At 33.2% G+C, this 17,341-nt stretch overlaps 1 protein-coding gene across 1 annotated transcript in view; it reads right to left on the bottom strand.

Annotated features, from left to right (window-relative positions):
* Window positions 1-2,908: 2,908 nt before the first annotated feature.
* LOC109377264 (receptor tyrosine-protein kinase erbB-4-like) overlaps window positions 2,909-17,341 on the bottom strand; it is a gene marked incomplete at its 3' end in the record, with an annotated part of 174,193 nt that continues 159,760 nt past the window's right edge. Inside the window, exon 2 of the mRNA XM_019633571.1 lies at window positions 2,909-3,095. Coding sequence (XP_019489116.1) covers window positions 2,909-3,095 — 187 coding nt within the window. The remainder of the gene's footprint in view (window positions 3,096-17,341) is intronic.

Here is a 17,341-nt window from a genome sequence, read left to right as displayed (position 1 = left end):
AATGGTGGCCCAGTGTATTAGGGTACCTAGAGATGGCCAAAACAAGTTCCTCACTCTCTCTTAGATGCTCCTTCATCTAGGGACCTGCCTCTTCTTCATTCTACCTCACCTCACCATCATGGGCCAGAAAAATGTGAGTGACGTCAGTAAAACAAGCTTTTCCATTTAATCAGAAAATACGTTTAAATGTGTTTCTTGACTTTGTACAAAACCACAGTGCTTGAAGTATGTAAGTAAGATCTTTAGTAATGTCTATAGCCCAAGCAATAGCTTTTGGTGAGCATCAAGCAAATTAATAAGAATGTGTAGGATGGAAGTTAATTTATATGTGTATAAGTGGCATCCAACCATTAATTCTTATAATTTGACGGTCCTCAGGTCAAACTAACACATCTTTTGCACAGAGATAGAGTGTTTAGAAGGCAAATGTGCTGTTATAAAGGCATACTATTCTAAGGTCAACACAGCTAAAATAGATTTCAGGAGAAACAAATTCTTTATGATAACATGATTCGCACCCCCACAATTGGTACTTGTTGTTCATCTCATTGAATGTGCTTAAAAATAAAATTTTGCTTAGAAAGAAAATTCACTGTGAATTATTATTGTCCTTGCAATTGTTTACCATTATGCACAGTTGGTATTAAGTGAAACGGTAATGCAGAAGAAAGTTGATTCCTAAAACCTTCCTCATCTCTAAGCGCATTTATACATACATGTTTCCATCCAAGCTCCTTGTTATGCTCTTTCCATTCTCAGCCCAGCTGAGAATGTATTTCTTGTCATTCAATCAAAACGTATCTGTTCTCTGTCCCATTCCTTCCCTTCTCTCAAGAATATAAGTGAATTGATTTTTTTAGGTCAAGTAACTATGAAGAAGTTAAGTATATATTGTACTACCATTTCTTGGTAATGTATCTTTTATTAATTAGAACAGTGTTCCTCAAATTTTAGTAATCATCAAAATCATTGGAAGGAACCTTAAAACACATGTTGTTGAGCTCTGCCCCAAATTTCTCATCCATTTGTTATATTACACTTTTCCTTAATTCATATTAAAAAAATTAATAACTCTGGGACAAATATATATATTTTTCTAAACAATCAACTCATTCTTTTAGTCATTTATTATTTACTTATTTCTACTACTACACAAGAAAATATCGTAAGGCTTTCTGGAAGAGTAGGGGATATTTTTTGAAAAAATAATGTGATATTTTATTATTGCACAAGTTAAACAACTCTCACAATCGTATGTAATCCATGTAAATTAACTAAGTAGATAAGGTATGTTTAAATGTGGCATAATTTTTATTAACTTTTAATACTTTAGTAGTGTGATGTTAAATGTAGACATAAACAAGAATTCTTTAAAGACTAATTTTCTGTATGGTAAGATCCTTCAAACAGAACATATAATGAAATAATAATTCAAATATTACAAAAAATTTGAAAAGAAATGTATTAATTTCTTCTTTGATATAATCAGAGAAAAATCATGCAGAAAACACAATGTTTCCTTTGCAAGTTTTAACTGGGTCATATTATTTTTAGATTCCTAATTTAAACCATTCAATTTTTCTCTATCCATTCCATTTCCAAGTTTTTTCTCCTATCATTATTTCCATGCAAGTAGCAATTTAGTTTAAAAAAAAAATATCTGCTGTTTAGTAAGATAACTATCTTTGAAAAAAAAAGAGTGAAAATGTTGTTGAAGGAATCTATAAATTCTGAACAATTTACATTTACTATTCTGTCATCAATTCTATAGTAATTATATCCAAAATAAATAACATAATCAGCATATTTTATTCTTTTAAAATATCCCAATTTTAGCTCACATGTCTGGCTAACTATCCAGCTACTTCTAACTTAAAATATACATGTTACATCCACTGCAAGTGAAACAAACAATTATAATATCTTAATAATAATCTTATTTGATACTTAATATTTTAAGGTGATACCTCTAAATCATTTTATGTTTCCATATCAAGAAACGTCACCACTGAGTGGACTCAAACACACTTAAAAGCCCCACATATTTTGATGCAAAATATATAGATTATATTAATTTAGGTTAAATCAATAGTTTGAACTCTATCTACTGTGGGATGATAATTAATTCCTAATTAGCACATTTGATTATAGGCACACATGGTAAAATTCATGATTAGAAATCTTTTAACAAAAAGCCTTCCACCACAGCTTTTACAAACTATGAACTTAAAAACTGATAATATATCAGTGGTATTAAAAGGACCAACTTACACAACAAATTCCTACAAAGTGTTTTTTGTAGCAAGATGATAATTTGAGGTTATCATGCAATTGCTTATTTCCAATCTTATGGTGGAAAAAAAATCACTGATGATATCAAAGCATTCTGAGAAAGAATTACAAAGGTATTCATTAAGTTAGGAAATAAGAGTAATCAAAACTGAATTAATAAATTAGACGTTTTCCATAAATAAGAAATTGTGCAAAACACTAGATATAACGGCTTGTGTATTTACTGATTTTTAATGAGAATGAGAGTCTTTTACTGCAGAGATTTGGTGATATGGTTCACTGTTCACCTGAGACCACCAAACATAGCATTCTTAACCCTGCTTCATATCTCAGTTCTCAGTCACTGAGCATTTCCTGAACAGTGTACTTCTGTTCAGCTGAGATACAGCTTTATGGTATCCCTCAGTCTCCACTTACAATATCTGTAAATAAAGTAGGAGAATCTCCGGGCATAATTTTTCATAAAATGAATAAGTGGTAGATATTTAAGTGCTTTATAGTGCCTCTCAAAGGAACACATACTACTGTAACCACATACTCATGCATACACATGTGTGAGCTTATTATGTTATATTGATAATGAGAGTATATTTGTTATGTTATATATGTGCCTTACCTGTCAAGTTCTTCAGTCCGAGCTCTTGGAGTCCAAAGTTGCCATCTTTTCTGTAGTTTAAAAATATTGCCAAGGCATATCGATCTTCATAGAGTTTTGTCCCACGAATAATGCGTAAATTCTCCAGAGGCAGGTAACGAAACTGATTAAGAGCGACTAAGACGTAGCCTGTGACTTCTCGAATAGACTGAAAAGACACAAAGAATTGTCTGTGTTAAAATATTTAAGATTACTTGTCAGTATATTTACATAGTCCTTCAGATTAAAATGAGTTATTTAATTACAATTTTCAATTTTAATAGTACACTCACTTCCACATCATATTGTAAATAATTGCTTTGATAATACAAAATTGCAGAGGGTTATAATCTCATTTGAAGTATGAGTTGTATTCTTTTTAAGTCATGAATGTGCTTATAGTAAAATAATGAATTTTGTTTTATGAAGCGTTCTTCATACCTGAGATTGGAATATAACTAAAGGGATAAAGATCTCATTTACTGACAGACTAAAATGAGTCAGAATGCATAACCATTTATCAAACTTTATATAAAATAACACAAATTGGTAAGCTTATCACAAATAAAACAAAGCTGTATTAGTTTGTAAACTGTGGAATGTCACAGTTTTCTGAGATTTCAAACTGCTAAATTGGTGTTTAATGCTATAGTTACCAAAGGACAGTTTCCTTAAAGGTCTCTGGGGAACACATATATACACAATATGCATCAAAGACTGGTTATAGTCTCTGATTATGACCACAATTTTCATTTTTACTGTCTATTATTTAAATGTAGTTGCCCATGAGGTAATTACTTGCAGGTTTTTGAGACATTTGGAAGTTTAAAAAGTCGTAAAAATGGTTTATGTTTTACCTAAAGTTATAGTTTTTTTCAGTAAAATAGCAAGATTGTGACAGTTATGAACACAAGTTACATTTAAAAAAACAAATATAATGCAAAAGTACTAAAACATTTTATATTATTTTAATGTCACTGCTCTAATTCTTATTGTCTCTACAGTACTTCTCACCTTCTAATATGCTATACAGTATATTTATTATAATTAGTATTTAGTCTATCTTTTCCAGGATATAAGCTCTACAAGGGCAAGCACTTTGATTTGTTCATTCCTGTGTCTCATGTGACCAGAACAGTGCCAATACACAGTAAGAAACCAGCAAGTATTTGTTGATCACTACGCCTCTTCTCTTGGCCACACCTGCACCACTAGGCAAAGTCTGTGAAGTCAAGAGAAGTGCCCACCTGGATCCTGTACTCCTCTTTTCTAGACCACGCTGAAGACCCCTGGGATTCCAGAATTCCATCCCCAAATAGTTCTAAGCCCTTAACCAGGGCCTGTAATTCCCTTTTTCCCAGTTCTGTGGCCCAGTCAACAGAGTACGCCACCAATGTCCATGCACCTAGGAAGGATGAGTGGTCGAGGTGCAAATGCTTGAGGGAAGTGTACATGGGTCCTGGAAGTGTGGACTAGAGTGTCCACTCGCTTGTATTCAAGGCCTCTCACAATATAGGACCAAACTGGTTAGAGGAACCGTGAAATATGGAGTCTGTCTCTCTCCATGCCACACTATTACCAAGAAGTCCAAAAATACCAGCATTTCATCTGGCCATCCAGGTTGTTATAAAGGTATATCTGTCAAAGTGGGAGATAAAACATATTTTATTTAATAATACTTGGTTGGTATATAATAAAGAATAAGGCATAACATATGGAGGCTTCCATTTATGTTCATGCTCTAGGTTCCACAATTCTTAAGGATGAACGTGCTGCCAGTAACCACCTTGAAGAGTAGAGTCCTGATGGATCAAAGGTGGAGATGAAGAGGTCAGGGACATATGAAACTGCTCATGTCTGTCATCAGATTGGGACTTTTGAGTCACTATGGGCATTTCTGAGACACTGAGCATTTTAGATTGAAGAGATGAGTGATAGGGAAATAGAAAAGATGAGTTAGAAATTAGTAGAGGAATGCATTGTTTGTACACCACAGTTTGTCTGAAATCGCACCTGCCTGGAATTGTGCAGCCTTAGAACAAGTCCTACAAGTCCCCCTTCAACCACTGTTGTAATGATTGAACGGTTATCCCTTTGGGTTCTTAGAAGAATGGCCATAAACACATCCGAACATTATTTGGTCTAAAAAGTACAATTTTTTCATTCATTATAGAAATAATTTGTCTTTTAATTTGTATAGAATAATTATTAAGTGATCCTGATTACAATGATAGCACTAAGATCAATGTTGGGGGTGGAGGATGTATTATTAATCTTTTGTCTAAAATATGCTATAATATCCATTATTCTTTCTAGCATTATCTCCAATTCCACTTAGGAAGTGATTCTTCTTATCAAAAGCTATAAAAATCCATTGGCTTATCACAAGATGAAGGAATACACATTAATGGGACTATCAGAGAAAGCACAGGGGAACCACACTCAGGTAACAGAAGAGGCTTACGAGCAAAGAAGCAATGTCAGTACAGTATCAACTGTGCAGTATTTGTTAGAAGAATATACTCTTAACTAGCTATGAATTGATAAACCTACACCACTTGACATGGTTTTTAGACCACACATTAGCAGAGGCTACAAAATAACCAGCAAACAATAAGGGCTCCAGTATAAGTGTACAGGTATGAACCAAGAGCAATGCTGAACACATAGAGAAGGATCAAATAAACACAGGAGGAGAAGCTCCAACTGCCTTTAGTTACAAGAGAAAGAAAACCATTAACTAAGATCATCTTGGCATTCACATATTATTTAATGTATTTGCATTTGAATTAACTGCATTGTAAAATGTATGCATTTCTCATTGGAGAATATGCATTAAATTATGCTTAGAAACACTTTTGTTGTCTTCATAAAGGATCAGGTTAAAGCAACAGCTACTCGTTCCCTGAGAGTCAGGGAGGGACTGGAGGGATTGTCTCTTATAACTGAGATTCTGGGGTCTGAAATGAGTCTCTTTTATTACATTCTGCTTGTTAGTCTCTGGTCTTGCAAAATAGTGTATCTGATTTAAGCATTAGATTAACAAATATGTTTTTGCTCTCTGAACTCTGGATATCATTATATGTTTATGCTAAGACTGCGTATGTTCAATCTACTTGGAACAAAGCCACCCAAAAGTAGGTGACATATAATCCACCCATAGTAAATTATCTGATGATAATGATAGTGAAGATCCTTTTCACAATATCCTATGTATCCCTTTCTCCTACCCAGACAAATAATGTAAATAATAGGGGGAAAAAAGATACTAGCTAATCCCTTGACTCAAGTTTTGGTGCTCTAACCTTTTATGTCTTGAGGGGCTCATGAAACCAAAGGATTTTTAAATTATAGGAAATAAATATAAAATTCTTATACTTAAAAGCAACAAATTTTGGCTTGATTTTGGTCTCCTAAGTTTTCTGTTTTCTACTTTTCAAAGTCACATTCTTTCAGGTACTCTTAAAACCTTTCTGTGAACAGGTTTCTTGAAATATATCAATAGGAAACTCCACCACAGATAACATGAGCTACAACGTGTACTGACTGCAAATAAAATTAGAGGAAACAATGCAGTAATGGCCGGATTACTTTCAGCTTAATGCTGAGAAAGAGTCAATAACATGGCTATGAGTTAATACTGGCAGATCACTAAGCAATCCTGGTAAAAGTCAAGAGATATCTAAAAGTGTCAATTAACTTTTACAATGTCTGAAAAGGTCACATAGTCATGTCAGTTACCCATCATCCCTCTCCTTTCAGGCTTCAGAGAGAAACTTAGTACTGCAACCTTTCTAACTATCTCAGAGCTTTTTATGAAAATAAAAACAGCTTTGAAACATACAGACTTATCTAAGAAAAGTCTTATGGTAAGAAAGCTGGGCTCAAAACCTAGCTTTCCTGCTTACTAGCTTCATGATCTTGATCAAATTGTTTATTCTCACTAAACTCATCTATTCAGCTCCTTCATCTATTAAAAAAAAGATAGCAACAACTCTATTATAAAAATTTTATAAGGATTAGACAATATACTAAAAGTGTCTCACAAATAGTAAGTGTTCAATAGATGCTAGCTATTATAAATATTGTCTCTGATAATAGCCAAGATGAACTCTCTGGAGAGAATGTGATTTGAAAACAAAAATAATTATAACATCATTACATAAGAACCATTACTTTTAATCTTTTTATTATGTAACTTTGGAATGTTTATATCTAGCCTCTTCAAGTCGCAATTTATTTCTAAATTAAAGAACTGGTTCCTTATACTTTGTGTACATTATAGCCCTTAGTACAGACTCTGGCACAGATATTCAATAATGGCTGCTGAATGGAGTGGAACCGAAAAGTAAAGAGCTATGCTTAAGGTCTTTTGACTTATTGGTTCTCATGGAAAGTGATTTCATTAACTTTCTGCTAATAAAAACAAAACAAACAAATAAACAAAAAAACTGTTTGAACAACACATCATGACCTGTGCCCAAGGACCACGGTGGTAAGTAAAAATCATCAGAATGCCCAGCAAGGAGAAAACCCTGACTCTGGCTCTGGCTAAGTAAGTTTGAGCCCAGGAAACTGCCCATTTTGTCAGCCAAAGAGTGAATACCCACCTAAAGGGAACTCTCTGCTTGTGATGATAGCTTCTGCTGACTAAAATTGATTGATTTGCATTGTCAATGTACGTTTCTACAGCTGCTTTGTTCAAGGGGCGAATACTTGAAGATCATTAAGGCCTTAAATGCTTCAAAGCTCTTCTAATCGAAGGTACAACCTGTTCTGCTCGTGACTTTTGATGATGAAAATCAAAAGAAATGGAAAAACAAAAGACATTGTATTTTCTATACCATAAAAAAAATAGACCTAGAAAAAATACTCATGATTTTTTCTAAAAGACATTTCCAATCCTTTGTCCAATATAATATTTTAAGAAAAAACATAAAATCTGCAGTTATAAACAACCTTCAATGGGTGCCATTCAATCACAAATTAGAAATATTATATTGCTTCAATGGACTTTTCATTATCCTCTAGATCATCCCAGAAAAAAAATACCATTCTTGATTATTTTTCTTTATTAAGTTTCTCTTTCATTTCACAACTCATAACTGCTAATTTTCTTGTATTTGACACAATCCCCTTATTCTCTTATTTTAGTTGATGCTCCACAAATTGGTCCTTAGTGAGAGTAGTGAACAGTTCCTTAAATGCTCCTCTGTCTACCTCAAGATTTAAGTGATTGCAGTATCTCATGATTCCTGAAAAATTAATCAGTGTTTAGGAAGAATTACATGCACGGCAAAGGCAACTGTGCTTTCTTGGCTAAGTGTATAAAATTCTGTTTCCTAAATTTCCTCCTACTCAAATTATATATCAAATCCATGTTTGTTAGTTATTATTCTTTAATATAGGCATCATTAGAAAAGATACCTCCTGACTGTGACGATCTTCTGTACTAGTCAAAATAGTTTTGAAATCTTAGTTTCTAATCTAGTGTCTTATGTGCTCATACCCAATTAGATAACATCCACAAATAATACTAATCTATTCCATCAGTCAAGACATAATAGTGATTACGTATGATCTGTAGAGTTGAAATTAAATAAATCCGTAGCATCACAGAAAAGAGTATGGTGCAAAGAACTATGGAGGTGTGTGTGGGGGGAAGGAAAGCCCCCCTTCTTGGTAACAACTGTAGAATAGATGTTTGCTCTGATGATGACAAATGTAGCAAATTGTAACCTCTCTATCAGTAAGCTCCCCATCAAGTTTCCCTAGGCATTTAATTTCTGTCCCTGGCCCTTACAGCAAGTCTGGTAATTTCCAAAACAAAGAGTATTCTTAACTATGACATAATTTTAAGAAATTTGACAGAGAAAAATAGTAAACATATAGCAAACACTGACAATTCTTCTGCATGTATATAGCCATATACATGACTACATGCCTCATTCACGTGTGAAAACTCCAAATGTGATGGGGCATTTGGCTTTGGAATCTCGCTTTCAGGTTCCCCACTTTCCTTAAAACTCTAATGATTGTGTCACCCTGGTAAGCAGGGACTCAAAGTCTGCTCTAATTAGATTTGAACAAATAAGAGTGATGTGACGTGCCATGTACCCTACTGTGGGTGAGTTGAATCCATGTTCATTTTACATGGTGTGAATAACACTGTGTGGTTATCAGATCCAGATCTTCCAAGCAAAACTGCTAACTCTCAGCCATGTCAAGCCAGCCTCTGGGGCTAGGGCTTCTATAATAAATTCCTACTTTCTAACAGTGTACAGACTGGTCACTTAGCCAGCCAGCTCTCAACCCATGACTTCCTAGCAGTAAATAAATACCTTAGTTCCACTGAAAAGTGGATTACTTAACTCACCTCTCTCAAAGTAAACACTGTTTGGGTCCTCTGTATCTTTTTTAGGGGTCTACGTTCCCATCTGCTCCTTCATCTACTGATCTCATCTCAGCTATATTCCTGTATCATAGACTCGTTACACAAGAATGACGTTACACAAATTAAGTTGGGAGTTTTGGTAGATCCATTTACATAATTATATACAAATCTGAATTTTATGTGTCTATATTTCAAAAAAATATATACTGTAAAAATGCCATCATCCTAATATATATATATATATATATATATATATATATATATATATATATATATATATTATACAGGAAGGGTTACATTTTTAAACATGAATTCCAAATTGACATTTTAATGCTCTTTTATAAATAATTAAAGTTTACAATAGTATTGAACTTATTTTTTCCCAAGGGATATACTCATCAAGCTCCAATGATTTGGAGAATTAAATTTTAACTGTAATTAGTATACTATGTAGCAAGCTGGTAGGAATATTTGGCGGCTTTTGAATTAAACTTAGACTAACTATAGATGTATACCTGATGAGTGTTTTTCTCCACAGACAAAAAAACTGGCTGGGACAATACAGCCCAATGATTAAATTTGGGTGCTGCAGTCTGATAGGTCTTAGTCTGACTCTTCTCTCCTTTACTTATCGGCCTGGCACACATTATTTAACATTAATTTATCTTGTGAAATACGGGTTCAAGTCCTGATAAATGCTTAAAATTTGAAGATCTTCATAAGTGACCAATGTCATCATGTTATTATTGCTAGCGCAATTATGCAGATAATTACAAATAGTTTATGTAGTGTAGGAATGGTAAAAATATACAAGCAAATATACACTTGATATTAAAATTGATTAAACAATTTGTGCTACATAATGGATAAAGGTATGTATGGACTCTAATCAATCCTCCTTTTATGGGCTGAATTACTACCCCTCAGCATTTATGTAATGAAAACCTAACTCCCAGTTAGAGTGTGACTACTATATTTGGAGTAGGTCTTTAAAAAGGCAATTAAATTAAAACGGAGTCCCTAGGGTGATTCTAACCCAATATGACTGATGTCCTTTAAAAGAAAAGGAAATTAGGGCACAGACACACACGGGGAAGATGATGTGAAGAGACTTAAGGAGAAGACAGTTATCTACGAGGCAAAGAAACATTTCAGAAGAAACCAATTCTGCTGACACCTTGATCACAAACTTCTAGCCTCCACTATTGTTAGAAAATCAATTTCTGTTTAAGCCACTCAGTCTGTAGTACTATGTTATGGCATTCCTAGGAAACTAATATACTGCCTAAGTTCACATCCTAGCATTTAGCAGTGCTATGTTGAATAAATTATTTATCTTTCTGTGTCTCAGTTTCTTCATATGTCAAATGGGGATACGCAGATCCCAAATTTCCAGGATTATTTTGGGATGTAAATCCCTTTAAGTTGCTAAAGAAAAGGTCTGACTTATAGCAGGTTTTCAGTATTAGTTTTTGTTTGTTTTTTAATTCAGAATTATTCTTCTTATTCGATATGTTGCCGCTGTTGCATTGCATACATAAAACTGTGTTTCTGTCTTTCTAAGGCAATAACCTTGTATCACCAAAGTTTAGATGAGAAAACTGCTTGATAACTCTTTCAGTTTACAATTGAAAGTGACAGCTTCATTTCTGAGGTCTTTCATAAATGTGATTTTTTTTCCCCTTCTCAAAATGTAAAGGAGGAAAGTGGGCCTTCCTGAAATGATGTATGACAACAGCTGCCTCTTTTGAAAAGCATATGGGAAAGGGCCTCGGAGGATTTAGAAGTTAGAGGTGACTGCTTTTGTGACTAGTCTGTTGTTATTTTTAAATGAAAAGGGTGAGAAATTTCAGGAATAGTAGAGCCAAAGCATCAGGGCTGGATTTGACAAGGCTGCCAAGATACACGTGAATATCTGTGTAAATATTTGGCTGTAAAAAAAACAGAAAACAAAAGACTTAATTCATTTATAAAGAAAAAATACTTGCTTGAGTCATCTCTAGTGACAAGTCTTCTATTACTTATGGTGCTCTTAATATTCAAGTCAAACAAATGCAGCAGATATTCTATAGGCATCTGTGGGTGCAGTCAGTACTACAGTTATTAACAAGAATTGAGATCAGGTGTTTGGAGACCAGGTACTAAAATGCTACTCATATTTCAGTATATCTATACAAGTCACATATTTCTCCGTGACTCCTTGTAATTCCTAATAATTATATTAACTTGTAATTATTTACCGATGTCTGTATGTAAAACATTTTTTATGTAATATTTTCTGGACACATCAACTCTTTCATTAGTACAATTCTCTCTATTTTAAAGATGAAGAAACTGAAATTAAATGATTTGCACCAAATCACACAGACAAAAAAGTGTGGAGGAAATATTTAAAAATTCTTATCTGTCTTATTCCAGAGTTCAAAATCTCAAACATTTTAGATATTTATTTTAGAAATTGGTGAGAATTCTTCCCTATGAAAAGTAATATCCATTTATATATGATCTAAAATTGGGAGTTAAGAATGACATACTCTAAATTTTCTTTATGACAGAAATATTAACTAAGCCAGAATATTTGTCAAAAGTAACTGTAGCATAACTCTGATATTTCCTAATCCCAAATATATTAAAATATACAAAAATAAACCCAAATGTTCAAAATAGCATTCTTATAAGTGCCAAGAACCAGAGGTCTTTTTAAATGGATATGCAGAATCTAATGAGATTCTGTACATGAATGCACAATACAAGTATGAAATAAACATCCCTATGTAAAAATGATTGAGTACTCATTCTAGGACCACCAACAGTGGAGGTAGAAAAAGCAAGTTATTTGAATTCAGAGAGCTATTTCTTAGATGCATGACCTATGTCATAGTACTTGGCGATACCTGTGCTTTCCTAATCAAATTTTTGCAAAATAAAATAAAAGGCTGTTATATATTTTTTTAATTTAAAAACTGGACAAATTAATATGTGAAAGCAATGGGCACATACTAGATGTGTAATAAATATTTACTTGAATTTCATTCCTCATAAAAGTCCTTAAGTCTGTGTTTTCTACCCCATCCATCCATCCGTTCATCCATCCATCCATCCATCCATCCATCCATCCAATTACTTATTCCACAACGGTTTTTTATCCACTTACTATGTAAGAAGCACTGTTCTAGGTACTGGAGATACAGTGGTGCATGACACAGACACCGCCCCCACTCTCGTAGTGGTTATTATCCTTCATCGCTTCCAATCTTAATCTAATGACAAGATTGGCACTAAGACAAAGGCTCAGCCAAAAAAGATACACAGCAACTTGAAAGCTAACTCTTATATCTTTGTTTCTTTCGGCATAAATTATTTTTTTTAGAATTTCACTCATTAAGCATCAGTTCATCTTGTATAAAGTTATCTCGCATTCTGTCACACATTGCCCCCTTCCATTTATGAGAAAGAATTTGCATTTTTCATTTGACATGATTTCCTACCAAGAGATGCACTTGTGTGTGTGTGTGTGTGTGTGTGTGTGTGTGTGTGTTTTCAGCAGCCTCAAATACACAACTTTATCCGCAAACATTTCCTACCCTTTTTCTTCTCTTTGCTGGAATTTTACATTGAGGAAATCACAGAGTGTCTTCCAGGGTAGTGTATACATTATTTACAAGGCACACATATATTGATTTCAAAATATTTTTTAAATGTCATGACTTTCTTGCTTATTTGGTTTCGTTCATTCAACAAAATGTATCTGTGGTGTGTTAGAAGTTATGCTTTGCTTTGGATTATTAAATCCCCAGGGAACTAGCATCTTGTTTGTGGTTTTGAAACATGCTTTCTTGAAATACACTTTGAAAACCACTTTCTTCCTGTTGAAGAAATTTCAGATTCTGGTCTTGGGCAATAAATGTACAAGATGAGCCTGAAACATCTCATTATACCAGATAGTGAGTCTGCTATCACAAATTACCATCGTCATATCAAAAGGGCTTAAAAACCAATTGGAAAAGATACTTTCTGGCCAATGATAGGGCGATTTGAATTTCAAAAAAAATAATAATTATAAATTATCAAGTCCCACAAAATATATTTAAATATATGAGTTCCTAACAATATTAAACAAATCTAATTAGTCACCTTTGAACAATAATATAGAACCAATTGATTTTCTTAATAATCAATAAATAAAAGAAAATAACCAAGCATTTATATTTTTTTCTATATAAACTATAACATTGGTTGACCAAATATTTGATGAAACACAGCATGTCTTCGTAAAGTATTCTGACTAATAAACAAGAAAAAAATTAAATAAGTATTGATAAATATTGGTTTATTAACTGTAACAGATTTTAAAATCTTACTAATGTAAGATGGTCACAATAAAGGAAACTAAGTGTGAACTAATGGGAGCTTTCTGTACTTTCTACACCATTTTTGCATAAATCTAAAACTTTTCTAAAAACTAAAGTTTATTTAAAAAAACTAGGGCAGTATCATTCTGAACTCCCATATGAATAAGGATTCTATGTATTCAGCAGCAATGGCTGGTCATTGCAAATGATCTCATAATAACAGAGAAAACTGATGGGGGGCAATTCCATATTGCACTTCTGCATGGCAAATAGGGGACCTGACTATAAAAAGGTAGTGACGAAATTCAGATTGCTGTCTTGCAGGCAAGATAATTTCATGCAGAGAAATTAAGCTGCAGTTTGTTTTGTAGAATTATCTTCCTGGTTATAGTGTACAAATGGAGTAGAGCGCTAAGAGGCTGGTGGAGAGAGAAAAGTTAGGAAAATTTTGCCAAGCATGAGATGATGCAGGTAGTGAAAAAAGAGTAGCCAAGGCTGAGATTCCAGATCTAAGCTAGAATAACCAATATATCCATGACTTATTGGAGATGGGAAATAAGGGAGAAAAAGAAACAGGAAATGACTGCAGTTTTTAGCTTGAGAGATGGAGATATCATCAACTGAGATTAAGAACAAATTTGTGGAGAGAATTTTTCCTAAATACTATGTGAACTTTGGTTATCTGAAGCTAAGCTTTTTCCTCTTTTGAAAATTCTCATAAATTATTTTATTTTCTGTATGCCTGTTAAATTTGGTTAGGAGGCACATGTGTCTATTTTTCAGTGTGGTTAATATGTTTTTAACTTCAAAATAAATTATGTTAGCAGCTGTAATTACATATATGTTTATGTGTGTCAGTTTATACTATTCTTTGCATAGATATTAAAAAAAACAGTCGTTCTCAACTGGGGGTGTTTTCAGGGGACATTTGGCAATGTCTGAAGACGTTTAGAGTGTGATATTTAGAAGGGGCTGGTATCTTGTGGGTATAGCTCTGCGATGCTGCTAAGCATCATACATGCACAGGACAACACTTGCCTACCCCCAACAAATAATTTTCAGGTCCAAAATGTCCATGGTACCAAGGTTGAGAAAGCCTGGTATACAGGCTTATCAATTTGGAATAACCGTTTCATTTTATTGCTTGTAGCATCGCCTTAGGTGTTTTCTAGAAGTAGCAAAAAGTAACAGTGTCTAGAATACTGCTAGAATACTGTTAAAACAATCCATAATATATGTATCATAACAAACATTTAAATTAATATTCTTATATTAATATCTATTTTCTTAACCTGAACTTATTGTTATACATATCCAAAAACATAAGCAGATAGAAAAATAGATAACTATATAAACAGACTGACAGAGATGGCTGTCTGAATGGTGGCTGGATAGATAAATCCATATCTATTTTATTTAAGTACATTATACAAAAGAAGTACTGGCTTTCTATTTTTTCTTTTTTCACTTTATAACCTAATTTTGCAGTAGCAAGGCTTTCTACATTGATTTTTCTTTTCATTCACTGTTAAAAAGCTTTCCTAATGCAACTCTGGGATGTTAAGATTAACATGTAACATTCATAAGCAATAAACAAACAAAGTCCACCATTTCCTTAATTGGCAAAATCCTCCTTTCTCTATGAGAAGGTTTCTTTTACTAGAAAAAGTATATTTTATAGTTCCCAAGCTGTACTCAGTAACCAACCTAGTTTAAACACAAAAATAATAACAACAATCTCCTTGATAGGAACAAATGAAAAAATGAACAGTCTCCACCAAACGTTTTCCAAATGCTTATGATCATCTTTTTAGTTATTCTCATTTATTGCATTCCCTTTAAGCCAACCAACAAAGATGTATGATGTTTCTCTCTCCTGAATCAACTTCACTACCTTCCTCTTGGGGATGAATTTATTAATCACACTAGGCTTCAGCAGCGGTTGACAGCCCCGGATTACACTCCCACGGGTGGCTACTAGGTTCATGATGTGCTCATTAGGGCCCGAAACATCAATATCTTTCTCTCTCCTAGAGCATGAAAGCGGGTACTGACTCATTCTCATTCCAATCACTATCTCCATAAGCTTTATCATCATCATAGCACTCGTGTCTTATATGCACATTACCATTTATAAAGCCCTTCAACATAAATATCACATTTAACCTTCAATCAGGAACTTAACAATTCACTAAATTTCAATAGATTTTTTTTTCTTCAGAATTATGTTAAACTATAAAATGTACTGAGGCTTTAAGTTCATGAACTACAAGAATCTTAGAAAGGAACTGATATTAATAAAATTATGGCAAAGGTGACACCTGATTAACACTCTTGAATTACACCACTGAAAAACATGTCACCTCCCTTTCCTAGAACTTGCTCTTTGAATCCTACATGAAGCAGGTCCCAATCCTAATACTTGATGCAATCTCTACTAGCTGACACATGGATATAAAACTTCTAAAATAATTCATGCTAAGGTCTGTTTAGCTGACACAGTTACCTCAAATCCCTTGTAGAAAGCGTTAGTGTACAAAAAGATAGATAAAATAAATTAGGTCGTGGAGATTAAGTTTCTGCAGAAGGATGTTTTCTACTGCTCGAATTAACTTCTGCAGCTGTTATTCACAATACTACAACTACTATTATTACTCTTAGTGCCATTACTTCCACTCTTATAACTGATTACTTTTATGAACACCTACTATCTACCTGGTACTGTGCTCAGTGCTTTCCCATAAAAATATCAAATTTATTATCATTATCCTCATCTTACCTTTCTTTTAAAGACGTGTAGTTTGACTTGTACAGATATACCCCAATTCTTCCACTGTACTCCACATTACAGACAGTCACTTACACTGCATAAGTGCAAGGCCACGGATGATTCCCTAATTTTTATAATTAATTGCTCCTACATTACCTCAAAATAATTTATTGACACTGACATGCCATGAAAGGGGAAAAGGCAATAGGGACAACATATAAAAACATTTAGTGCATCAAGGGTTCTATTAAAAAATTGTTATGTTTTCTGATATTAGACTAATATTTTCAGTATTTTGCCAAAAAATATCTGCCACAGATATTAGGAGAGATGTTACTATTCCTACTATAATAGAAACAAGAAGTAAATATCCATAAAAGAAAAAAATATTATTTTAAAATTACTTAAATATTAAAAATAATAGTTTCAATAATTGATCATTGTAATAACGCACATATATAGATGATCAGTATAATCTGTATTGCTATAGATTTTTAATTACCATATAAACATAAATATGCCATCTTCAAAAATATTTGTCTTAAATAGTCACATTTGAATAAATGCTCTAGTGTTGAAAGACATTTCCTTAAGGAACAGCTCTACTTTTCTATTTTACTTCAGAGATTGCAGTATAACCAAGATAGCTAAAAATCAACTAAATTGTAATATACATTCTTTTAAGTAATAAGGTAATTCAAAGTAGAAAATAAAAGTCACTGCTATATCAGCAGCAAATGAAAACACCAGAATGTGAGATTCTGAATAAATGCGGTAACACTGAAATTTGCAAATATAATCCCTTTCACAGAAACTATCATGTAATTAAGATAATCACTGGTTTCTACTAATGATTCTATAAACTTGTTATGCGAATGCATTTATTATTATTAATATAT

Source organism: Hipposideros armiger, unplaced genomic scaffold, assembly GCF_001890085.2.
Source record: "Hipposideros armiger isolate ML-2016 unplaced genomic scaffold, ASM189008v1 scaffold_1344, whole genome shotgun sequence".
Lineage (NCBI taxonomy): Eukaryota > Metazoa > Chordata > Mammalia > Chiroptera > Hipposideridae > Hipposideros > Hipposideros armiger.
This window is presented reverse-complemented; position numbering and strand designations above follow the sequence as displayed.